The sequence below is a fragment of the Macrobrachium rosenbergii genome, chromosome 48 (genome assembly GCF_040412425.1).
Source record: "Macrobrachium rosenbergii isolate ZJJX-2024 chromosome 48, ASM4041242v1, whole genome shotgun sequence".
Taxonomy (NCBI): domain Eukaryota; kingdom Metazoa; phylum Arthropoda; class Malacostraca; order Decapoda; family Palaemonidae; genus Macrobrachium; species Macrobrachium rosenbergii.
Window position 1 is genome coordinate 4,533,006 of NC_089788.1, and position 26,600 is coordinate 4,559,605.

Here is a 26,600-nt window from a genome sequence, read left to right on the forward strand (position 1 = left end):
AACTAAAAATAGTACGTTGGGCAATCTTTCGAGCAACAAAATTAGTTGATTCAGGGTGTAAAGACGTCTTCTTTACCCATTAATTACGATCATGTATCGCATCTATCAACGCAGCAAGAATCTCGTGTATATATTTGTATGAAGAATTTCCTGGTCTTTTCGCCAATATATATTTTATCACTGTATGTACATTATGTCTCGTGTTATTGTTATTTGATCGACTGTTAACAAACACAAATTGCCCTCACTCAGCGTGCGGGTCATGGGGACCTGGGGTCGGGCACCATGTTTCCGTATGCACGCTGCCATGTATACCTTATGCCCAGGTAATAAATCAATCAGTACCCAGTTCTGTCTTCTTTGACCTCACAAGGGAATCAAGGTAATAGGAAACCACAAGAATTGGACACAATCCTAGTGTATTACCCAGTTTCCAATAAGAGTTTGTTAATCTTATCAACAATATTTTATTTTTTTCAGAACTTGTAATTGTATATTTATCTTAACATGGAATCTAGTGGAAAAATTGGATATAAAGAGACATTATTCTAAACACCAGCCACTTACAGATTTTAACTTGGTTACAGGGAGAGAGATGGTAAAATCATTGGTAGATAAAGACAGGGTATAAAAGGCACAAGAAAAACTTATGAAAATATGTTGAAGAGAAAGTCATGCTGAGATAATATATGTAGGTCATAATGATTTGCATTGTTGGGCGAAACCTTCCCATGTTGCAACAGCTTTCGACAAAACAGCCATTATGATTAAACCATTTGGTAAATGAAAATCTGATTCAGGTGCACTTAAACATTTTTTGAGTATTGTAACTACAGTGATGATTTTGTATTTAAAAAAGTAACAAACACTAAAATTCAATTGCTATTCATTAGGGTGTTAACACCCAACCCAATCCCTCTATAAAGATGACATTCTGCCGTTTGTACCTTTTCATTTTTATTTTTATTTTTCAAAGGAGCTGCCTTGGTTAATGGTTATACTGTTTGGGTGAATGTGTGCGTAGGAGGTTTACCAGAGTTTAACTTTTCTTTTTTCCATTTGCTTTTTGTGCTTCTTTCTTAATGATGAAAGTGAATACTTCACTAAATTCTATTTTCTCTTACTTTAATCTTCACAATGTTTAAGTTCATATCATCCTAATTTAAAAGAACCGAACGGTGTTGTTTTCGGAGTCTAATTGTGAATTTGGCAACTCCACAGTTTGGTTGCCATTTGCCATCAGCGACGACGACACTGCGACCGGCGTGCAAGACTGCAAGTTGGCAGTAGTCACACGGGATCCACGTAAAGTAGTACACGAGTGTGCCTCTCCCGTGAGGCACTTTCGCCACGCAAGGTCCCATGGTGTAATGGTTAGCACTCTGGACTTTGAATCCAGCGATCCGAGTTCGAGTCTCGGTGGGACCTCTCCTTTGGTTCTTATTTCTAATATTAATATCAGATTCCAGTTTGATGTCGATGTGCTTCTGGAGATATTAAGCTCGATCTGTATGATATTAGCTCAATAATCCTTCACATTACAGTGCAATGAAAGGGTTTTATAGTAAAATTAATATATATGTATGTTAAGCTTGACCACTTGCAAATTGTACTAGGCACTGCACATATACAAAGAATAACAAGGCCTCATTTAAACAGGGTGGTATCTTTTGGAGATTCTATCCACTAAAGTTACAACCTTTCAAGGAAATTATGTCCCCATCATCTGGTAGCCGAAAGATGGAGACAGATTGGTCCTTGAAAGCTTGTAGCTTTAGTGAATAAAAGCTCTGTTGAATACCATCCTGTTTAATTGAGGTATTGTTATATATATATATATATATATATATATATATATATATATATATATATATATATATATATATATATATATAATTTATAAACTTCTGAGAAAAAATAATTCTTCAACTGCTGATTTGTGAATGAAGCCCCAATGCAGAAAATATCTATACACATCAGCAACATGTTGAACTCCCCCTGAAGACAATGTATAGATGTGTAAGCTCTCTTACTTTCAGATCTAGCTTCCACCATTCTTCCTACATGACTGAACCATCTCTTACCATTCTATTCCATCCTTTTACCTTTGCCAAACTTTTTATCAATCCTATTCAACTGCACATTTGTCCACCTTCTTAGTTCTTACATCACATAGGATAACCAAACATCTTATAAACTTCAGACTTTTACTTGCAGCAAAGATCCACACTTCTCTCCCATAAAGGAGATTTTGCTCAGCAATCCCTTGACTCTCACAGACCCCTGAAGTCTCTCTAGTCTACTGCACACATCCCGCCACCTTCCTTGCTTTGACCTATTCATTCCTTTTGAAATTATCCTTTATATCTACTCCCAAATACCCCCAGAACGAGTAGCCACAAGAGTCAGTGTTCCACCTGCCTAGATTCCATTTACCCTCAATGGCATTTTAATCTCGTTCGTTGTTTCTCTCAGCTCTTTCTGTTCTTACAGGCACTTTCAAACTCTCAGTGGTCTTTGTAATGTCTCATCACTATCGCCCACTAGCGGATCCAGAATAGTGGGCACCAATTTTCATATTATATATATATATATATATATATATATATATATATATATATACACACAATATACATACATGCATATATGTATGTTTATAATATCACATAAAATTTTCTCAAAATTTTATAAATTATTTCTGTTAGATTCTTTATTTTTCCCCATTTTTATATTTCTCATTTATGTTATTATCTAAATCTTCAATATTATTATTTTGTCATTTTTTTCATTGGGGGGTGGGGCCGACGTGCCCAGGTGGTCCCCCTCCCCTCAGGATCCGCTAGTATAGTATCGTCAGTCAGTATAATCTTCAGCCATCCGTCATTCCCGACTCTGTTCCCGACATTCTGGCGTCAATGTTAACGATGCTGTAAAATCAGATAAGCAAATTTAAAAAAAAAAATAACATAGTTATTCGTTTGACTACTTTATCCTCAATTTCAGCGACGCGTACACGCAATCCGAAGCGTGTATTTATTTAATACGAAAAAAATTTGTCATTTTTATCGATTATCATAAGATAAATGATATAACCCAAAATAACTGTACATTATTCGTTTAACGGTGTCTATCAACTTCAGCGAGGCTCACGCGAGCAACCCAAAACCGGTTTTCATTAAAAAAAAAAACATAGATGATAATGTCAGCTGACATTTGAAAAACCGTTCTCTCTAAGACGGAGGCGAATATGCCATTGTAAAAAAAAAACTCACGCTAACATGTGCATTTTGAATGCACGCCATTCGACAGGAAACAACGAACATTGTACAACAACTGGAAAAATGAAAAAGAGTAAAAGAATAAAACCCGGTTAAGATATTATTGGGAAAACAAAGATATACCTCTATATGAAAGGTGTTATCAGTCAAAGAAAACGCCGCAAAGAAAGTCTGAACTTAATGCCTGAGGAGAATGCCTTTTGAGAGAGCTGCAAAACCGTAAGATCTTCCGCTCCATTGTTCTACTTTTTTCATGGCCATATGTATGTATATATATATATACATTTATATTTATTATTCATAGATATGTATAAATGTGTGCGTCTGTATAAGGCCAACAGCAATTGACTGTGGGGTATCAAAAACAAATCATATTTAATTGCTAACACAATTCTAAAATATTATACCGACAGTTTTATTAACGTTATTGAAGTGTTTCTCTTAATGTCTTCCACTCGAAGAAATCATAACTTTTTTTTTTTTTTTCCTACAGGTTCCTTCACAAGGACCGCAATGCTACATCACCACATGATCATAACTCTATCATTGCCGCTTCTGTAACATGACTTAGCAAGTGCTACTTTCAGGTGTCAGTAACATCCGCTCCCACCAAATTCTGAATAGCCCTGATAAGCCTTATCAGCTGCTTATCTGTCAGAGATCAATCGCGTGGCCGATCAGTGTCCGTCATGTGAGGTCATTATGTCGAGGAGCTTCCGTGCTGCCGCGGCCGATTTTTAAAAATAATTTTCATTTTTTGCGCCTCTCCTGAGACAGTCTTGCCGCCCTAAACCTCCCCGTCACTTGTTTACCCTTCTTTTTCTTATCAGCTATCAAGTGCTTCGTGTAGGTGTAGCCTAGCGTCTTGATAATGGCAAGGCACTTGTCCAGTTAAAAAAAAAAAAATTGGGAATCACGAGGAGAGCTAATGAACGGAAGAAGACGTAGCAAGGTACGAAGGTTTTGAGAACGTTCTTACTGATGCTGACGATGGTAATACTACGCATGTTATACAAATGTCTAGCTACCTAAGACGGTGGAAAGTCTGTGACACTTGAAAACAAAATATCAAGAACTTTTTGTTAAAACTTGAAATAATAAAATGCAAATCAATTCCTATTATGGTCTTCCTTATTACTGGAGTGCCTGATTATAATGAGGATTATAGCGAATGCCATCACTGGCCCGTCCTATAAAAAGTAACAGAAAAACTCTGAGAAAGTTAGCGTTACAGAAGTAACCGTTTCCTTGCCATCTTGTCAACCGTCATAATAACCATTTGATACAACTCCAAGTATGTCCCTCCCATTATCATTACAATTAAGAGATAAGAACAGTGAAGGAACTACAGCGAATTTTATCCTCTGTTACCCGAGGCTAGCTGGCGCATACTGTGACCACCGTCAACTGTACCTCAACAAAGCTGACGAACGTGTTCAATCATTCAGTGTCCTAGTTGGGTTCCTGCCCTCTGTCTGAGCGGTACACTTGGTATCAACGCCAAGTTCTGCATTGAGGACTAGTCTCTGTCAAATTCTTCTTTGCAACCGGATTGAAAGGGTAAGTTTCTTAAGTTTGAAACCTATGAAGGTTTATATAAAGCTTTAAGAACCCCCCAAAATGCAGAAGAAATTGGGTTCTTACCGCGTCTTGAGTGGAATAGCGTCACTCTCATTACCTTATTAACATTATGTACAGTAACTTTTTCATCGTCAGCAGTGCCACATACTATGAAACAACTTTGTCAAGTTGCTTAATGTACAGTTTTTTTTTTACAGTAAAAATTTCATTTCATACCGTACTCACATTCTTTGGAAATGTGTCGATACTGAAAAGATAACATGGTAGGGCCTATAGACATGGGGCCAGCTTATGAGCAAACAACAGGTTGGAGGTACACTTTTAATAAGCTATTTTACCTACCTGCCTGGTGTGTCACTTTTCAAATTAGTGTTTCCTTCATTAGTATTTATTTGATATTTTTATAAGATTAAAATCTTATCTTATTTTCTGTTACGTTAATCACTTTAAAATATCTAAGAACTTGATATTTGTTTGTTGGTTTTAGTGAGATACTACGACCCGCTCGCCAAAGTAATGGTGAAAATACCATCAAGAGTAATAAATATCTAGTGAAATATTAAAACCCATGAAGTACTTTTCATCAAGAGGACAGTCTCCAGAAATCTGTTGAATTGCATGTCTCCGTCTGCTAATTCCTTCTGAAATTGAGTTCAAGGAGGAAGAAAATAACATCATTTCAATTTTAACTCGTTAAGGTATTGCGACTTGATGCTGGTGATTAACATAAATGAATTATCATGAGACTTGGAGGTGTAAAGTTATGATAGAAAAGCCAAATTGTTAGGCATGCAGAACGGGAATTGGGGAAATAACAGATGAAGAATTAATGAGGTATGACTAGATACAAGGTCATTACAACGTGAAAGATAAGCAAATGAAATAAGATATTTTTTTTAGCAGATGACTAGTTTTTTTGCCAATATTGAAAGATAAGGAGCAAAACGCCATTCTAAAAACTGTTAAAGTAGATCACTTCTTGAAATTATGAAGGAATGTAAAGGAAACTTAAGAGTTTTGATAATAAATCACCATAAGCACACACACACACACACACACACACACACACACACACACACACACATATATATATATATATATATATATATATATATATATATATATATATATATATATATATATATATATATATATTTATACATATTTATAATGTGTAGGGGTGGAGCGTCGCTGCCGGCAATGTGAAGCCAACTTTCCTTTCCTTTAAGTAAATGCAAGATGGATGTTTGAATGTGTGTGTGATTGAAAGGAAAATGAAGTTGATGTTGAGACGAATAATTGTCCTAACATATGCATAATAGAAAAGATGGGAATGCAAACAAGAATGAGAAAAAATAATTCGGAACTTTCAGGAGGATGGATGACAGGCAGACATAGACTGATATGCTACAAAAAGAATAAAACAAGACTGTGTGCAATATAGAGATGAAAGGGACAATGTAACATTGACAATACATTAAATATTATGTAATTTTTAATTCCAGTTAAACGGGGTGATTTCTACTATGAAAACACACAACTAATATTTGAAAGCTTTCTATAGGTGTGTTAGACTTACATTACATTTGTTTTGCCGAATCAAATCACATTTATTCTGCCGAATCATTGTAGGTTTCCTTCAGTGCTATCTCAAACTTGGGACGCAGGCTAGAGTAGCTTGTGTCCGAATTAGTTCATAGTAACTTAGGCATAATTCGAACCTCATTAAATCGCTTTATCATTATAAACGGAATTTTAAACGTAAAATTAATATTCGTTTTTATGAAATATAATAATTATGAATGTAATTCTAGCCGTAAGGGCGAAATAGTAATTTCAAAATGTCAAAGAGGACATAAATTCGAACGCAATGTTTACATCGTAGGGTCCGTCCCCAACTTCGTGCTTCAATGTGTTATCTTATCTGGTTAAAGGTAATTAATTTTGTATCAGTTTAAGTGAGTACTTCTTGAATAAGGTTTGAAAATGCCCACATAATAATTCTAGCGACAAATGTTAAATCTAATAATTGTTGTATTCCTTTAACAGGGTTTGCGATGATGATTGCCGAATTTAACCCCAGTCTTAGGTCAATGACACAGGGCTGTTGTGAAATCTCAGGGGTTAACGCTGTGTTATGACATAAACCCAATAAACCTGGTTGGAGATATCATGGATAATTTAGTGTTTTTATATTAGAAGTAAATGTTAGTGTATATTGCGATGCATCCGGCCTGTTCTGCGTTGTAAGTTTGCTTAGGAATAATCTGAGTCTTCAGGTCGTCGTAGTTTTACATTAATCAGGTCGTCGTAGTTTTACATTAATCAGGTCATCGTAGTTTTACATTAATCATGTAGCATTGGTTAATCATGTTTACTAAGGTAGTAGGTTAAACCCAGCCAGGTTATAATCATGGCTTACTATAGCTTGTATCCTAACAAATTAGCTGGAGATTATTGTTATGTAGGATATGGTAGTAGTTTTGATACCCTAATATAATGCAATATGTAGCCTGTTAGGCTATTGCAGTAATGTAATTTTTTGTTAGGTACATGAACCATATATTTTTTTCCCATTAAATGCATTTGTAACTTATTTTTTGGGTTTTTGGTACCAACAAGGTTTTTATGCTTCCCTAGCCTGCAGAGCCTACAAGATAGTGTAAAATACAGGAATACACCCTAAATCTACCATCTTTAACCTAGCATAACTAATCATAGGATGGTGGGTTCTGCCTGATCCTTCTGGACCCCCCTCCTCCATCCTAACTTGACTTAGAAGACAATAAAGCATAGAAATGAAATTCATACCACCCCAACCTTGCACATTGGGTTTTTATTGGGAAGGGGGAACCCCTGCCTCCCCCAGAACATTGCACGAAGTATATTCCTTACCATAAGGTTGGAAGGTACACAACTGGAAGTTGCATGTTGTATCTTGCCATTGTTCCAGCAATTGGCTTCCGTAATTTATTCTGTGGCTGAGAAGCATTTATCCATGGAAGAGATTACTTCCTAGTCTCACATCCATATTTTCTTATTAATGCTGTGGAAATTAATATGTTGGGTGGATGAAATTGGGAGGAGTCTGAAAACATTTGGGAATTTCTTTTGAGAAGCTGAAATAAAATTCGTTCTCTTAACCAGGCAAATGCAAATTCTTCGTTTGCCATTGTTGAAGGCATCCAGTGATGCATATCATATTGAACTCTATTGTTTTACTTTGGCTGTCAATAGCATGAGACTCATTGCTGGACTGATGAGGTTTGAGTCATCCAATGTTGTAAGTTAATTATTGAACTTTTGATGAGTAGGAATTTCAGTTTTTGAATAATGGTTGGGTATAGGTCTTGATTGCATTCTGTGATGATGGGCATTGTATGAATACTGTCATCAATAAAGAAATTAAATTTCTCCTTCTTCTGTAATGCTCAGATCAGATCACTTGGTGATTGTAGGCACTCTAACCTGAAGTGGTTTTCCTTCTCTTTTTCAAGACAATCACTGTGACCTAAGCAAGATCTGATTATATTTGAACATTCTTAAGAAAGTCCTCATTATTATCAGTTGTTGTTACTTTGGACTGGATTTCAGGAGGATATCAGCCAGGCATCTGATTTCTTCATGGAGATTTTCATGGAGATGCAAATAGGAATACTTAAAACCCTCCAAAACATAGAACTGGCCATTTTGATAGTTTAAACACAGAAAATAAAAATGCATATCAGTATTTTAATGTTTTATCACAAAAAGTGCATTTATTCATGAAAATTATATGAAAATACAGTAATTAGTGAATATTTCTCTGCAGCGAATTGGCGAATTTTGAATGATGGCTAGATATGCTCCACAGAGAAAGCGTGAGTCCAATCAAATACGGGGGTTTACTGTAGTCAGATACGTGCTATGTAGTCAATATTTTAAGAACACTCTTAATTTTTTGTTTGCAATCTGGTTTACTTTATAGTTTACTGGTTCCCTAGGTAAGAGGTTACTTTGAATTTCTAAATTCCAGAGTTTTCCCAATGGTAAATCTCTTTTAGGGCAACCTATATAAGTATGGAGGATCACACCATTCTCAGAGTGGAACATAACTACAACAAACCAAAATGATTAAGTAATCAAGAGGTTAAGCAGGAACATGGTATAAAAAGATTTATCTGTATAATTTAATTTGTTTTTATTTCTTCTGACAAGAAGAACACCAGTCTTAGGAAAACCTAATGGTTTGAAGTAAATTTTGAAAAGTATATAGTATGCAAAAAGGTGTCAAATATATCTTTATCTTTAAAAAATGTGATTGGTGATTGGTCTTCATAGATTTCATAATTGTCTTGTTTGGGGAATGAATTGGCTATTAACCTGGTTGACTGAATAATTTCACTAGCAATTTTATTCATCCAGCTGCATATAGATCAAATACTGTATATCACAGTATAATAACTATAGTAGTAATCACCTCTGTTTGACTAAAATCAGAAAATTTTACATGTAATGAGCATCGCTCATCCTTGATATAGACGGTGATATTGTCACATGCAAAAAAGTGTGATACAGTATTAGAAATTTATCCACTTCTGCAGTCCTCAGGATTAGTTACAGTGCTGTAAGATAGGTGAGAGAGCTAGGGGTATTCAAGGGACAAAGATTCCCTTATCAAAGATTAGGTAAGTTTCTCAGGACAAAAATTATAAAAATACTATATAAGTGATGCTCAGGACACCTCTGTGATCCAGTTTCACTGTCTGCCAGTTATTAAATGTTGAACAACCAATACACATCACAATTCTTGTACGATATAGTTTCTGCATTATTCCCCCAAAAAAGTTGGCCAAATAGCACACTGCCTGCCGCATTCCTTATCTGTTGAACAGTTAGAACACATTTGTACTTATTTTGTTGATTATATTTTCATATCTCATTGCAGTCCATAGCAGCTCAAACTAGACTCTAAAGGCAAACTGCAAGTTTCAATGATTTTTGGTTTATATGAGTTTTGCCCATTAACCCTACACTCAAACATCTAATGTTTGATCTTGGGGTCAGAGGGCTTTTGGTTTTGTTCTGTTACTGTTTTACAGAAAATGATGTCTTGGAAGTATTGTAACATGAAATAAAATTGTTTCCTCACCATATTTATTTTATTTCATAGTTTCAGGTGTCCCAAATGATGTCCTGAGGTTCATCATTATATTGATGAAAAAAGTGCTTCAGGAAAACCATGACAGTGCTAAGCAAAACCGTGCCCTATACATGTTATGAAGTGGGCCATTGCTGGGAGCCCGCGTGTTCTAAAGCAGCTTTTGAAATATGTATTATCAGTTTCATAGAGAGCTGCAAGATCTATGGGGTGGTGTATCTGGTGAGTTTTTATAAATGGTTTTTGTATATTTTTTTTTATGTACTGTACGGTAATTGTGTAACTATTGGTATAAATTCCCAGTGTTGTCGATACAGTAGTATCTAAATTTTGATAGTTCTTTGCAACTTTTTGTAATAAGACTCTTTCATTGTAAATACACTATTCAGTTCATTCACGCTGTTCAAGAGTGCTAGCTGCAACTTAAGTTCAAACTTTTAGGCTCTTATTTCCAAAAAGAAACTTATTAAATGTGTGTTCAATTTACAATCATTTGTATTGAATAAAGCGCTCTTGTTATTGTAGAAACTACTGGACGGTGAAAAAGTATCACTCCAGCCTTATTCTTTTGCTGTGTATATATTATCAAGGAGTAAGGTACAGGATTTGTTTATCTGAGCTGTAGTTTAGGTTATTTACATCATTGCTTCTTTGGAATCTGTGAATTTGGTTGATGCTTAGGGTAGGCTAAGTAAATTTCAAATTTAGTTTAGGCTAGCCTGGGTGTCACTATTTGCTGGACATAGTCCAATGACACTCTTTTCTGAGTTACACTCTCCTCCCCTTTTGGCTGTTTTAGGGCATGTTTTTAACGATTTATGAATATTAGATTGTTTTACACTCTTAATAAGCCCTTCAGTCCAAAATTTTGTTTGTTAATGCCTCTCTCTGATCTTTGTTTATTCTTAAGCTCACTGGTCTCGTACGATTAAAGAAGATGAACTTAGAAAGAGGTAAAAAATTGTTGAAGGACTACTTGCGATCTTCTTGTTTCCTTTGCGTGAATGCATTTGGCTACATTGGGATATTTTGTATTTTGAGGTGAGTTGTTTACAACTACTATGTATTTTTCATTCAGTGTGTATTAGGTCATAAAATATTTGTTCTTTGTGTGCAGAAAACGTCCAAATTTATATGGCAAAAATGTTCCTCAATATTGACGATCATATTTTTGAAAACTTAAAATTAACCCTTTTTTCCTGGATTTTGACAGCTCTCTAGTTACACTCTAGGTGCATAGCACAAGGAAAACAAGCGTCTTGTACAGTATTTGTGAACTACTCAGAATTATTCTACATTTTTGTATACTTTGAGAGGATTACAACTTTCACTAGGTTTGATTTTCTTCAGAATAATCATTGTTGTCCAGTTTTAGACACACTCTTATAAAGGACTCTGGATGGGTAGATTTATATAAACTTTGATTGCTGTGAATAACAAAATTCAAAATGCCATTTTATACTTTTTTCCAGTAGTCTGTCATGATTTAAAAACTTTTATTCTTTGTTATGCCTGATTCTTAGCCATTCCATTTTTGTCCTTACATTTTATGTATGCTCAAGCTAATGTACAGGAGATTCATACACTATATGTAGGTTAACTGGACCATTCTTCACATTAAAGTTGTAACATGTTCTTACAGCAGTGAGCCACAAAAACATTTTGTTTGGAACCAATCATTTCAAGTTGTGACTGAGGTCTTTGATATTTTTCTGGTACATGAATGAAAACTTGATGAAGGAAGACAAATTAGTTAGTAAATTTCATTTTGAAACTTTTAGTTGAATGGATATCATTATTTTGGAATGATTGTCCATTTCAGGTAAGGTACGGGTCAGGAAAACAACTAGCCCAATCATTTTACATAACAAGAATGGTATGAAATGTATGAATTGTGTAGAGAAATTTTCTAGTAAGGTATTTCTTTAGTTGTGGGCCTCTCTAGGAGCAAGGGAGTGTGACAGCATAAAACAGGAATAATCTAAAACAGGAACAAAATTATTCATTTTAATATTTTTAACAAGTCTGATATCATTACTATACCTGTGAGGTATATTGCATATTTATACTGATGTTGTATTGCTTTTCCACCACAAGAGTCGAGAGTAATATATAGTATTAATTGTAACAGGCACCTGTTTCGCCATATCAACTTCTTGTCAGCGTCATTCCTTCCTGGTTTCCTTAGTGCACTGTGCGCTGTTCTTGTTGAACGTCCAGAACGCAGGTCTTTGCTTGCAATATATGTCACCAATGTGGTAAAGTATTTTGATTTTTTGTTAAGAAATCAATATAGCTGTTATTTGTCTGTACAAAAATACAAACCATTGCTTTTATATAGGAGAATTTCTCAGAGCGATTTTGAAACAGTCACTGAAGCGTGATAACAAGGTGGTTATTAGGTGGATGAGCAGGGAGTATTCCTACTCATCTGCCATAAGCTGACAGCCTCATAGAAGCAGTAACTTAAGTATTTGGTTGATGAATCTGGACTGTAAAGTGATAGAGTGATTACGATATGGCTGCTGCTAAAAGGAATGTGAATACACAACATAAATGTGTTGGATGAGCAAGTGTGGTGCCTTTTTATGTTCTCTGTTGTACTGTCGATTCTTGCCAGTTTTATTTATTTTGAGGGGTTAAGACTTACAGACCTGACCCCACCTGAAGGAGTATGCTTCCTGGTCCCTGTCACAGTGGATTAGGTTTGATAAGAAGTGTAGGAAGGCCAAAAGATCCTCACTGGTATCCTCAAGTGTGACACCACTGCCAGACTTTTTTGGTTCCTTCTTGTTGGACTGCACTCCTTCTCCCTGCTCATTTGCTCATTCTCCTCTGGTTTAGTCTGAGAGGGGTTTGAGCTTGGAGGTAGTGTAGTGGCCTATCACTTAGTCTTCAACAGTGATGACTTATGCACATTCATTGAGCTCTTACCAGGTGAAATCTTGCACATGGTTATACTTCATCACCTCCTACTCCTGCTCCATTGGCTGCTCAAGGCATCACATATTCTTTGAAGTTCCTTAAGAAGATGTGGCCTTCTCTAAGCATTTCTGCATACCCCATCTTCACTACATTTTAAGACCTCTTAGCTTTGGCTATGGGCCCACTATGCCTGCTGTTCCTGTGGTTTTGCCCACGGGAGATAGCCAACTGTATTGAACACAGGTGGTACTCTTGTTTCTCATCTTTCTGCTTTGACCTTATCCTCTGCTGTAGTAGTTGGGGAGAGTAAGACTTGTAGAAATAAGGTAAAAAAATGCAGGAGCATCTCTTCTTCCTCCTCTGACTCTTCTTCCTGTTTGTCACTTTGTCCTCATCTTCTTCCCCATCTTCCTCTTGCAGGAAGGAGTTGTGTAAGACCTCACACACAGAGCCTCATAGAACTTTGCATGAGGACCTAACTTCTCCAAAGAATGACAGCAATGTTTGCTCCTCTGAGTGAGACATGTACTGTAGGTAGGGTTAAAATGTATTTTTGGGCATGCTTATGACCAATTGTCTTTCTCCTTTCAGTACATGAGGACTGCTCTGGACTTCTCTTTTGCTCATACTTCTTTGGTAGTTCTGCTTGCTTTTTTCTCAGTTCTTGCTAGTTTGGAGAGAGGATTTGCTTGAGACAGGTCTCATGGAGCCTTGCAATCAGTTGCTATGCCCTTCCTGGTAGTATTATGGCCCAAACTTTGGTTGAACATTCTTGTTAGCCTGCCTTCACTGGTGTCTTATCCCCGGATGAGAGGGCAAAGTTCTGAAGGTTGTTGGTGTTGACAGTTGTCAGTTGAGAGTAGTCTGTTTGCTTAATGGCTCAGTCTTAGGCTTCTCTCTACTCCTTTTGAAAAGTAAAGTGGAGGGGGTGATTGAAAGGAGTCTTTCTGAAAGATGTCCACATGAGGGTTCACTTTGGTGCCAGCTTGGACCCATTCATGAGAGATATGCTTTCTACGCTATGTTGATGATAGGTTCATGCTTTCTCAAAGGCGTAGTTGCTCCAGAACTGATATTATCACTCTGGGGAATGCTTGTGGATGAAGACTTCTGCAAAGGCTAGGCTTTGTCAGGTGAGAAGACAGGAGGGATTAAGACTGAAGGTAGCCTAAGTTTTGGACCTATTGAGGCATCATCAAGGAATTGGAAACCTTGTCTGATAAGAAACAAGGCTTGATGGCATTTGGCATCTCACAACAGGGTGAGGACTTCGAAAGAACCTCCAATATTTATATACTCATATCCACCTCAAGTATTAGGGAACCACAAATCAACTAACCAGTCTACACTTAGTGAACAAGCCTTTTTAGGCGAACGTGACTGGCCCTTATCCAAGGCTGACATGAAAGCACTATAGGACTTATCCCTGGAGTCCTCATAGATATGCTGAGGCATGATAGAATTAGATATACTTCCCTGGAAAAGCAAGCACAAGAAAGGGAGACTATATAAATTACAATGATATCATAATGATATTAAAAGTAAAAAGTAATACACACAAATAAAGTGCTGAGTGTGAAACGAAGAACTGATAGCAACCATTACTGTAGACCAATAAACAAAAGACAGTCTTAGTAACAAAAGCCATTCTCTAGTAAGGTCCCATGCCAAGCAGAGGAAGAACTCTAAGCATACTGAATTAATGATTTTATAGTGAAAACAAGAAACACCAAATACATTTCAAAGTTAAAGGAATCCCCTGTTTCGTGAAAACTAATGAAAACTCGGCAGAATGAAGAACAAACTTTCTGTGATCAAATCAAAGAAAATACTAAGCACAAGAGTGTACTTGGTAATACTTGTGGTAAGCATAGGTGAGAGTTGTCCTTGATTGGATTGAACAATATTCTTAATTCCACTTTTACCTCTCTGTCCTAGCAAGCAAAATCAGAGCTTGAACTCTGACTAATTTATATGTTATTGAAATGTTATTTTGGGTATTTTGTGAATAATTCTTGAGACATTGCTGTGTAAGGTTTTCAAGTCTTTTTTAAATCTGTTTGTAAAGTACTTGTCAGACTTCATTTTCCATTATCCACCTTGTTTTAAGTTAAACGGCCAGCTCCAGCTCGCGCTGAAAGTAAATCCCATATGTAAAGACTGAGGATGTGTATGTTAGGAAAAATACAAATTACTTTAAAAATTTGTCATATTTTATTTTTTGTCAGCTTGTAGACTTGGGAACTAAGGGACACACAAATTATCTAAACATGACTGTTGATCAAAGAGCACAGTATTTTGTCATTTAGAAGTCTGTTTTTACATGTGTGTAATCCTTTTCCAGGCTTCTGAATCATTATGGAATACAGGAAAGGAATATGGTTATGTGAGGTCCATCCCACGTGGTGAAATCTTGGTGTTTGTTGGAGCTATGACCATATTAGGTTATTATTTTCGGACAGAAAAACCCTTGAGTAGAATCATTCACTCAATTCTTCAGTAAGTTGAATATTATTTTGTGTTAATTTTTGTTTCTATATTTTTAATATAGCTTGAATTGACTAGGGACTTCATAAGTAAGTGTCTTCAGGTATTAAAGATTTTTGCATCAGTACGAGATTATAATGGATGTTAGCAAGAAAGTGTAGAGAGAATTTGAAGAAAATTTAATGGAAATTGTGGAGCCGCCTTATAATTTACAGATGACTCTTAACTTCTATAGTTTTACATCCATATTCATCAAGTTATCCACCTCTATCCTGTATAGCTTTAGGGAATTTAAAAGTCGAAGCAAGGACTTTACTGCGTCAGGCTTGTATCCTTCTCTAAATTGCTCTACTATCTTAATTTGTCCTTCCATCTCATTTGTAGATGCCACCATCCCTTGAAGCATCATTGACTCTTTTAACTTGTTGGTGTTTTGGAATCTTGTTTTATGCAGCCTTTCCGTAATGCACTGATAGGAAATGGAGTTGTTACTGGATAATACATGTGTCCTGTGATATCCTGTTGATTGTTTTTCTGACATTTAGCTCCAGATGTTAAAGAATTGATGATTTTTCTGTAGAACGATTAAAGATAAATATGATAGATATGCAGCTATAAATCGATATGTAAGTTGTGTAAATATTGGCCCAGATGTTTTCTGTCCATTTTTTATTGATAAGTAGAGACATAACTTATTAATTTAATAGTTTTATTAAAACTTATAAATACTGGATATGGTAATCTCTTGTACTATTCTCTGTAAGAGGGTACTGGTTGTTAAAATCTCTGATGACTAATAATTTAAAATCTAGACCATAAAACAACTTCAATTCTGTATCTAATAAATATGTTTTGACTAATATATGACCATTGTTGACAGTTTAGTTTTCTCATAGTGTGAAATATTGCATGAAACCAGTTAATTTTGAGCATCTAATGCAGTGTGATATATTAGACCTTACCCATTCTTCCTGAATTTGTAAATTTCAAAGAAAAATTGTCGTTTGAAATCAGCAGGCAGGTAGAGAATGTACTAGGGATCTTCGTCAAAAGTTCAGCCTCTCAGGCCCTCTCGTTTTTTAAAAATTTGTAATTAGCTGTATGCTCATAATCTTTTCACTGCTATTCTTGATTTGGTAACCTTCAATAATTACTTTGCATTTTGTGCGCACTAATTCTAATATAATTTTTGACTTGAGTTTTGGTATTCATTGGAAAATGTTTTATTGGTACAGGAATAGTTTCCTCTCTCTCTCTCTCTCTCTCTCTCTCTCTCTCTCTCTCTCTCTCTCTCTCTCTATTTATTAAAACTTGATCATATTTTATGGCCCACTTCAGGTGAATTGCACTAAGTATACCTCTGAAATTCCCAGAGAATTCCATTGTTAATAGCCTAGCTTGTATAGTGTCATATTTTGGATTTTAAAAAATAATGAAACATGGTTGTTACCGTGTAGATTTTTATCATATTGGTTGTAAACTCACCAAAATGCAATTTTTGTTATTATCTGCAAAATAATATGAGTTACATGTGAGAAAAAAACTAATAATAAATAAATATTGGCCCAAATAGGATGATTTATGTAAGCTGTGTATTTTCTATTTATTTTTGAAAAATATAAAAAAGTTCCAGAATGCTCTGTGTGAATCACCACAGAATTTTATACCATAAAGTATTGCATTTTAGAATATAGTTGATGAATGAATGGAAGGCAGTATTATAGTTTGTTAACGTTCCTCTTCTTAAGTCAGAGATTCCTGCCCCTTGATGAAGTGGATGACCTAGTTGCGTGTAGATTACCTTTGTGGATTTCAACACTCTCTCTCTCTCTCTCTCTCTCTCTCTCTCTCTCTCTCTCTCTCTCTCTCTCTCTCTCTCTCTCTCTCTCTCTCCAAAGATACAGTTGCAGGTACTTCAAGAGAAACTTTTTCCCCAGGTTTATCCTTGGTCATGGGGAGTCTGGTTACATGGTCCATTCACGCCAGGCCAGCCTAGCATCATTATCTGGAACCACTTGTACAAAACAGTTATCGTGGGTAAGACCACAATATTAACTGGGGTACTTTTTTTATTCCTAAGCCTTTTCAGAGTCATCACTGGTAAATGCCTCTTTACAATTTTCTTTTGTGGGGATTAAATGGCTATTTTGAGGCAGATATAGTTTTTATGTGGTATTACAGTTGAGTAATTCAGTACGGTAGAATCTCTGTCATTTATCATTAGCTAAAGGAATGCTGCACAGTTGAAGACTATTGCTTAAAGTTGCACAAATTTAAATAGAAACTGTTCAGTTCATTGTAGGAAGTTATTATACTTACATAGTGTCTTGCAAGTCATAATTTAAATGGTACTCCAGTATCTCTGCAAGGTTCCTTTAGCCCGTGTCCACGTTACTCTCCGCTTTTTGCTTTTCATCTGTTCTCTTTAGTCTGTTTTTATTTCTATGGAAGAAGAGTTACCATGTGCATTCAGACATTCTGAAGATGTATTAAAAGAATATTGCATGACCTATTTTAATGTTTTATTCAAAGAATAGTGCATGACCTATTTTAATGACTGGTGAATTTGCCCTCTTTTTATTTAGTTTTGGTACTCTGCCCTAAAATGGAAAACTGTGGTATTTGCAAAATTTTCGAACTTGAGTAATGCCACCTATTGGGCTCGTGAAACACTAATACACAAGTTACTGCAATTTCAGAATGATTCTCCAGTGCTTTATTTAGTGGGGTCCCATTAGTAGTATCTGCAAAATCAGTAGTAAGGCAAGGGAAAACTGCAGTATCTACCATTTTTCTCAGTTTTGTGTTTTTGTAGATACTGCAGTCTTCCATTTTAGGGCAGTACTGATCAATCAGTGAACAAGTTTTTGACTTTTTGTCTTGCTACAGTGAAAGAATAAGGTCAAGATGAAAGGAATTAAGTAAAAATAAGATAAGATTAATTTTTTGAAAAAGAGAGGAAAATTATAATGAGAATGGATCCAGTCATACCAGCTTCAAAGATCTTGCAAGGAGACTAGCCCCGCTGTGCATGACCAGCTTGTGCTACACTGGCATGAAAGTGAATAGTCATTCCTCTGTGTCAGTCTCATCCCAAATTCAATCTCCATCTCAGAGAGTACAGTAAGGGGAAGGTAGGTGCTAGACCTCTGTGACTGCAGTAAACCCCCCGTATTCACGTTCTCATGATTCGCGGACTCACGCATTTGCGGGTTTCTCTGTGGAACATATCTAGCCATTATTCGTGGAAAATTTGCCCATTCGCGGTATTTTTCACTGAGAAATATTCACTAAACTGTATTTTCATATAATTTTCATAAATGTACTTTTTGTGATAAAACTATTAAAATACTCAGGTATAAGCATTTTTACAGGGTTTTTCTTGTGTTTAAACTATCAAAATGGGCAGTTCTAAGTGTTTTTAGAGGGGTTTTAAGTATTTGCGGATTTTAGCTATTTGCGGGGTGGGGGGTGTGGTACGCATCCTCCGCGAATACGGGGATTCACTGTAATGGTTTGGTAGAAAATCATTTTTGTTAAAATATAATTTGTTTTTACAAGTCCAGTAATCATAAAATAGCTGAGGTCATAATTTATGAGGGAGGATGATGTGGGAAACCTGTAGAAGAGGAAAATAGAGTGAGATGGAAAAAGTCCAGTCCACTTGAAAAAAAATGATGCCGTAGAAGTCCTGGAGCACCAGGGCTCCCCTGGTCTTGGTCATCTTACAGTAATGTAGTGAGAGAGATGGTTGGTTCGCTAGTAACAAGATGATTGGGCAAAGTCACTTCTGTGGATAATGGGGAGTATGAATTACATGCTAAATACCAACCTTCCTCAAAGTGAATTGGAACACACTGATACTTATGCTTCAGTCCAAAACCAGCCATGCCAGTATACATCCAGAAGTTTTATGGCATTATGTAGCTGTAAATGAAGAATAGTTTGAATAACAGCTATTAATTTATATGGTAAATAATCCATGTGAAGCCTGTAGATATAAAACAGCTACAAGTGCATGATAAATAGTTGAGGAATTTATTTCAGGTGATAGAAATTAATTTCTCGCTAAAATGTGGTTCGGATTCCAAAATAAGCTGTAGGTCCCATTGCTAGGTAACCAGTTGGTTCTTAGCCACGTAAAATAAATCTAATCCTTCGGGCCAGCCCTAGGAGAGCTGTTAATCAGCTCAGTGGTCTGGTTAAACTAAGGTACACTTAACTTTTTATTTGATTAAGAAGTATTAAACTTTGTCGAATGCATACAAAATTAATTCATTTGTAGGTGTATGTAAAACAACCCTTGGGTCTCATATTTAAGGAATGACATTATTGGAAAGGTTAGAGGTGGAACTTCCCTTAGCATGGTAAGAATCACGTATCAGAAATAATTCCCTCGTTTTCCAGATGCTAGTCAAATTGTTTGTATACAGTACATGAAACAGAAAACTTTTAAAAATGTGCATTGTATTTTTGTTTGTTACAATCCGTTGCGATTCATATCTTAGTGCTTCCTTTCAGGGATGATAAAAAGCTTGCATTGCAGGCCAAAAGATACTTTTGTTTATTGCAGGTAAGTTTAGAGGAGATCAATACTTGATAGCTAAGATAAGTGACACCTGTAATAGTCTCTTCATATTTCAAAGTTCCATGTTCAGGCCTGTTCACATATAGTAAGTAGAAGGTAATTTTTATGAAATTTATAACCGAGTCCTTTGCTTTATGGAAAGATGTAAATAATAAAAAAGTGTGTAAATTTACATGTATTAACTATATTTACTGTAGGAAAATAATTTGTTAGCCATGGGTTAGTACTTAATTTATTTGTTCCTCACTGGTTTGTTTTGGCTTATTGATTAGGTTTGTGGAAATTTAACATTAGCAAATACAACATACTGGTACATAACCATAAGAGCACAAAGCCATGGCTACAGTAATATTTAATTGGATTGAATATAGAATTTAAGCCAAAGACCAAGCACTGGGACCAATGAGGTTATTGAGCACTAAAATGGAAACTGACAGTAAAAGTTTGAAAGATGTAACAGGAGGAAAACTTCACAGTTGCACTATGGATCAGTTATTAGGAGAAGGTGGAAAGTAAGATGGAAGAAAGAGAATATGAAAGGAGGTACAGTAAAAGGAACAAAAGGGGTTGCAGCTAGGGGCTGAAGGCATGCTGCAAAGAACCATAAGTTATGCCTACAGTGCACCGTATGAGGTGCACTGACAACACTATCCCCCCATGGAGCCAGTAATCTCTAAGACAGCTTTGTTCAGTTTTCTTATTGGTTTTGCCCTATCAGTCTAGTTCTTTAAAAACTTCAGTACATCCTAAATGCTAGTGTAAATAGACTTTTCATGTGCATTGTCTTTATCTTTTTATCCCAAAAGGTATAGATGAACAGAATCACACTGTTTACCACTACGAACATAGAATGATTTTCAAAGTCTAGCATTGTTTTCTATTTTTATGTTTACTCTTTTTCAGAGAGAGAAGTTGATAGCTCTAACCAGGAGTAAACATACTGCTTGCCCTCATAAAAGGGGATGTCTTTTGCACTTTGCTCAGGTATGTTAATGTTTTTTTTTCCTGTCTTGTTGTTGATCTGCTCTTTTGCATGACATTAACTCAGTGTACATCTTATAATTTACGGTTATCTTCCTTATATGTGCTGCAAAAGGTTCCTTATTATGTCCTTTTGGCCACTAGCAGAATTAATCTTTGACTTTTATAGTTTTTCCATTCCTTTTGCCTTTCCTTCCAATCTGTCATAACTTATCTGACTTTACCTTGCTCCAATTTTTACCTCCCACTAAACAATAAATCTCTCGGCAGGTTTTGTGAAGGGATAGAAATGTTAGTAATGTTAACGATAATACAAAAATAAGTGGTAGTTAAATGTATAAAAAAATGGTACCCTTTCCTTCCAATCTGTCATAACTTATTTGACTTTACCTTGCTCCAATTTTTACCTCTCACTAAGCAGTAAATCTTTTGGCAGGTTTTGTGAAGGGATAGACATGTTGGTAATGTTTACGATAATATACAAAAATAAGTGGTAGTTAAATGCATAAAAAAATGGTACCCTCTAATTGACAGGGCTTTCAGCATTATATTTTATTAGTCATTACATTAGTAACTCCATGGAATATTAATTGTACTGTGCTGATAATTTTTACATGCAAATATAACTTGAAACATTAGACAAAACTGTTGAGTGGCCTGCTGCCAGTCAGCGAGCAGATGACCTTTGTCTGAATTGTTATTCCAGCGTGGCATGAAGTATTTAGGAGTTGCAGACACATGAATAAGGCACTGAAATAAGTGATGAGTATGTACACTGAAAGTAAGTTAATTTTGTTTAAGAAAAGACATTTAAAGAATGACTTCCACAAAATTAGGTTAGAACGCGGTAAGTATCGAAAAAAGCATATTTAATTAGTGTGAGCAAAATAAATTTGATAGCACATAATAAAATAGAGTATAATGATAAAAATTTCATCTAGGAAACTAGCCAAGTTGTGTAATTGGAAACTTTGTAGACTTAAGAGTATTATCAGAATTTTCATATTATTTATGATTTTTGTCATTTCAGAATGTCTTTAATGGATTTATGAATGGATTTTTACTGCAATTAACTGTGAAGGTGTTGCCATCAATTCCTCGACTAATTAGAACACCATCAACACTACTGAGAATACTTAGGAGTAGCAAAAATATAGAGGCTGGATTGTTTTTTGCCTGGTTCACCAGTGTTTTCAAGGTTAGTATTTGTATCTGCATGTAATTTGTAGATTGATTGTTTACGCAGTACAGTACCATAAGATGAATTGATTTGTTTTGCTTAATTTTTGTTTTCCAGGGCATGTGCTGCGCTGGTCGCTGGTGGGATGGAATAGAATACCCATACCATGGGGCTCTGGCAGGTGCTTTATCCGCTCTGGGAATGTATTTTTATTCTGCGCCCTCCTTAGCTTCGTACATGTTGTGGAAAACCTTTGAGGTAAGTTTTTTTCCTTTCTCTTATCAAATTTGTTTTTATTCAGTGACTAGAAACATGTTAGAAGTGTAATTGACTTATTTTATACATTCCTTTGAATCTTATCAGCTATTTTGTAATATTAAATTATCGTCATAATTTTACATCAGCTTTGCCATTTATGGAGGGTGACCTGAAATATGTTTTCATCATCTTCTGACTCGGGCTCTTTCTGTCTTAACTCCTGTTAGGTCTAGATTTTTTGTATCCACTTTTTCCATTAATTGCTGGGCCTTCCTACATGTTTTCCTCTCTGTAGGAGATAGTGCCGTCAGTGCACCTCTTACACTGTAGGCATTACTTAAGGTTCTTTGCAGCATCCCTTTGGCCCCTAGCCGCAACCCCTTTCATTCCTTTTACTGTGCCTCCGATCATAATCTTTCTTCCATCTTGCTTGCTTTCCACCATCTCGTAATAATTGATTCATAGTGCAACTGCAAGGTTTTCCTCGTTACACCTTTCAGACCTTTTTAGTTTCAATTTCTGTTTCAGCTCTGAATGACCTCTTAATTCCCAGCACTAGGCCTTTGTTCTAAATTCTATATTCTATTCTACAAGTTTTCCTTATCTGCTACTTTGCTTACCAACTGTACCTCATCCCTTCTCTTCACGTGTCCAAACTAACTCAATCTGTGAGATTTTAAGTCTTTCATCCAACCTATTGACACATCTCTCCAATTCCTCATTCATGGTATAATTTTTTACTGTACTCCTCCACTGATGAAAAATTATGTTTCAGCCGTGTAAGAAATAAGAGATCCCAGCAGATCGATCTCACTCTGTAATAAGGCTTTTTGAAATTCAGAGCTTGGTCTGCCTGCCCACATTGGCCGAGTGGCTTTCTTCAACTTGGTGGTTTGGAAAATATGAATCCTTACCGAGACATGCGGTGGCACACTCGTGCTTTATTCTTAATTAGGTAGTATCTCCAACAAGTCAGAGCTGCAGCAGAAGATTTTGAACATTTCTTCATGTAAATTTTGACTAGGTTTATAGTCCATAGAATATTTGTTTTTTTTATAACGTAATATTAAAATGTTTTTATATACTATTTACCAATTTTTTTCCCCGTAGGGTTTGTACGAGAATGGCTGTAATGCAGGATATCTTCCACGCATTCCCGGCTCCGTTGAATTCTTGTATTGTTTAAGTACGGGGTACCTCTTCCACACTTGTGTAATTGACTGCAGAAACCTGAAACCTTCGTATCTGCGCTTCCTTGATCGGTTAACTTGGCATAGGTAAGAGTAAATAAGAGACAATTTTGAATGATTTTTCACCGATTCAAATAAAAGGAAAGCTCGGAAAGTGTTTTGTTGATAGATTCAGTAATGATCAGATTATCTCAGATCTACATTAGGAGTGACAGATTGTATATTCTATTCATATTTTATTATTAGATCTACATTAGGAGTGACAGATTGCATATTTTATTCATATTTTATCATGCATAGTATCTGCAAACACCGATTATTCTTTCTTGACATTGATTGAACATTGAAATTTTTATTTTACAAAAATGAGGCTTTTGGAAACCCTTTTTTTTTTTTCATTACATCAGTGAGAATCTAGAAATGTAAGTACATACTGAAGTCAAGCTGCTTTTTGTTGTATGAGTACCATCAAAGCAGTATGGTTAACAGGCTTTGCCGGTGTAATGAGAGAACCATAGATGTTGACACGTAATTTTTCCTACAACAATATCTTTATAGTTGCTTGTAGGCTAAGATTTTGTTGATGCACTATATATCTCTTGTCAGTGACCATTATCATATAAGCTAAGTTTGTTGTACAAATTATTCATATAATTTATAATTGCCTAATTCAAGAGTCATTGGGAATCTTAGATACTCCATTCCGGAATGACAGTTAGAAGATTGTAAGTTGAAAGGCAGCAAGGTGCATGTGCGCACTCAGTCCTTTGGTTCCACATGGGAAAGAACCTTAATTCTTGCATGACTCCCTGGCAGTCTTGAAGTCCTTTTCTTGGACATCTTATGTAGCTGATTTCTTATTTATTTCTCCTTTTCTCAGAGTTCTTTTCCAATTCACACAGCTGGATATTTACACTTGTTTGGGGATGATTTCAAACATTTTTATATGTCTGATAGTGTTCCACTTACAGTGTGTTTTATTTGACATATTTCTCACTGATTTAGTGTTCATCTATAATTTTTACCTTGTGGTCTATGGGGTTAATTAGTGGTTAATGTCAATTGCATATTAACCATAGGAGGTAGTTGTTGGTTGGCAGTGTATTGCAGCTGTTGGTGCAGTTTAATGCACACTTACTCATGCAGTATATTGTACTGTATAAGATTTGGCATTGAGAAGGGCACCCATCAAAAAATAAAAAATTATGAAAATGAACTTTATCTGCATCTTTCCAAATCTGCTGGCAACTACCTTCCCTCCCACCTGAGGCTGCCTTCAGTTTAGTTCATGCATAGCTAAGAATTGGCATGCATTTGGACTAGATGTGTTGTGACCAAGACAATCAGGTATCTGCTCCTCAAGTCAGTATACCTTAGTTTAACCAGACCAGTGAGCTGATTAACAGCTCTCCTAGGGCTGGCCCGAAGGATTAGATTTATTTTGTGTGGCTAAGAACCAATTGGTTACCTAGCAATGGGATCTACAGCTTATTGTGGAATCCAGACCACATTTTACCGAGAAATGAATTTCTATCACCTACTTCTTCATTGGCCAGCCAGAGAGTCGAACATGGGTCCAGCAGAGTGCTAGCCGAGTATGATATCGACCCGTCCAATGAGGAACTTCTCGCCATTGGCTTGGTGGCTATTATTTTACCAGACTCCAGTCAATAATGGTTGTTAGATTCATCAGATTGGAATGGCTCTGTCAAAGTGCCATTGGCATGGTGGACCTAGTCAATAATGGCCATTGCCGACTAGGTCCGTGTCTGGAATGGCTATTATTTTGTTGATCCTAATTTGGCCAATCAGATTGGAATGGCTCTGTCAAAGTAATAGTTGCCATTGGCATGGTGGCTATTATTTTGACAGAGCCATTCCAATCTGATTGGATCCCTAATTTGGCCATTATTGACTAGGTCCATGTCTGGAATGGCAACTATTATTTTGACAAAGCCGTTCCAACCTGATTGGATCCCTAATTTGGCCATTATTGACTAGGTCCGTGTCTGGAATGGCAACTATTATTTTGACAGGGCCATTCCAATCTGATTGGATCCCTAATTTGACCATTACTGACTAGGTCCTTGCCTGGTCTGGCTGAATCGTGTCCAGTTAGTGGGGTTTCTTCTGACTAGGCAGTCTTTATGGTTAGTGTGGGGGTGAAGCCCAGCAGCATACCTTGTGTAGCATATTCAGCAGTACTAAATTTATTTTATTTGAAGTATCACTTTCCACTCCCTAACTGTGTTGCTTTTGCTAGTTCCCATTGGTCTTTTCCAAATTAGCAACTAATTTCATTTTGCCTTGCTCTAATTTCACGTCTCATTGAAGAACAAATCTTGTAGGTGAGTTCCGAGTCTGTAAATGATGACCTTAGTAAAAGTAGTGTTTGTAATGTTTGAACACAGTATACAGATAGATTTGATTAGGCTGTTTGCTACATCAGTAAAATGGCCATGTTGTGCAATAACCTTTGTTGCTCGTATTGATAGCTATAGGACTGATTTATTCATTATGATAAAAAGGTTAATTTTTATTCCCTAATCTTAGTACTGTACACCAGAAACAGTTAGTGCAAGATGGTTTACAAATAATTTAAGGCCATTAATATTTTTCAGAATGTTCGAGTATAACCGTCATCTTCTCAACTCGTTCGGATTTGAAAGTGGCAAAGGATTTGAATATTACTGGCCAAATTATGATGTGAGAAAGATAAGTGATGCTGTGAAACACATGGGTCCGTAGTGTGTAAATTGGAATATAGCTGGAAGTGGAGGTAGTAGGGAAATGTGTGATTTATTTTATTACCTATGGTGCTACATTAGAGTATGATAGTTCTTTAAATTATTACATAAGAAATGTTATATTTCAACTAAAGTCTATTTTTGTCACTGTTTTAGATATAGTATAGTATATAAGTAGAATACCTATAAAATTAGCCAATATGTTTTTTTTTTTACAGCACTTAATATACAGTAGATCAATAGTA

General features: G+C 35.9%; 1 protein-coding gene and 1 non-coding gene across 7 annotated transcripts; both read left to right on the forward strand.

Moving 5' to 3' along the window:
- Positions 1-1,356: 1,356 nt before the first annotated feature.
- TRNAQ-UUG (transfer RNA glutamine (anticodon UUG)) lies at positions 1,357-1,428 on the forward strand. Its single transcript has one exon. It is a non-coding gene; the product is annotated as a tRNA-Gln (tRNA).
- Positions 1,429-4,619: 3,191 nt separating this feature from the next.
- Positions 4,620-26,597, forward strand: LOC136831194 (transmembrane protein 135-like). 6 transcript variants are annotated; one of them, XM_067091185.1, is made up of 12 exons: positions 4,728-4,838; positions 9,443-9,526; positions 10,012-10,221; positions 10,910-11,040; positions 12,131-12,257; positions 15,269-15,423; positions 17,310-17,448; positions 20,903-20,983; positions 22,011-22,178; positions 22,278-22,418; positions 23,529-23,695; positions 26,230-26,597. In XM_067091185.1, exons 3-12 carry the CDS (start codon positions 10,081-10,083, stop codon positions 26,354-26,356), a joined length of 1,377 nt encoding a protein of 458 aa, XP_066947286.1. In that variant the 5' UTR covers positions 4,728-4,838; positions 9,443-9,526; positions 10,012-10,080; the 3' UTR covers positions 26,357-26,597. The 6 variants fall into 6 exon arrangements, with proteins under 6 accessions (XP_066947288.1, XP_066947283.1, XP_066947287.1 ...); XM_067091187.1 differs by lacking the exon at positions 9,443-9,526 and having other exon boundaries at positions 4,620-4,838; positions 17,349-17,448; XM_067091182.1 differs by lacking the exon at positions 9,443-9,526 and having other exon boundaries at positions 4,645-4,838.
- The last annotated feature ends 3 nt before the right edge of the window (positions 26,598-26,600 follow it).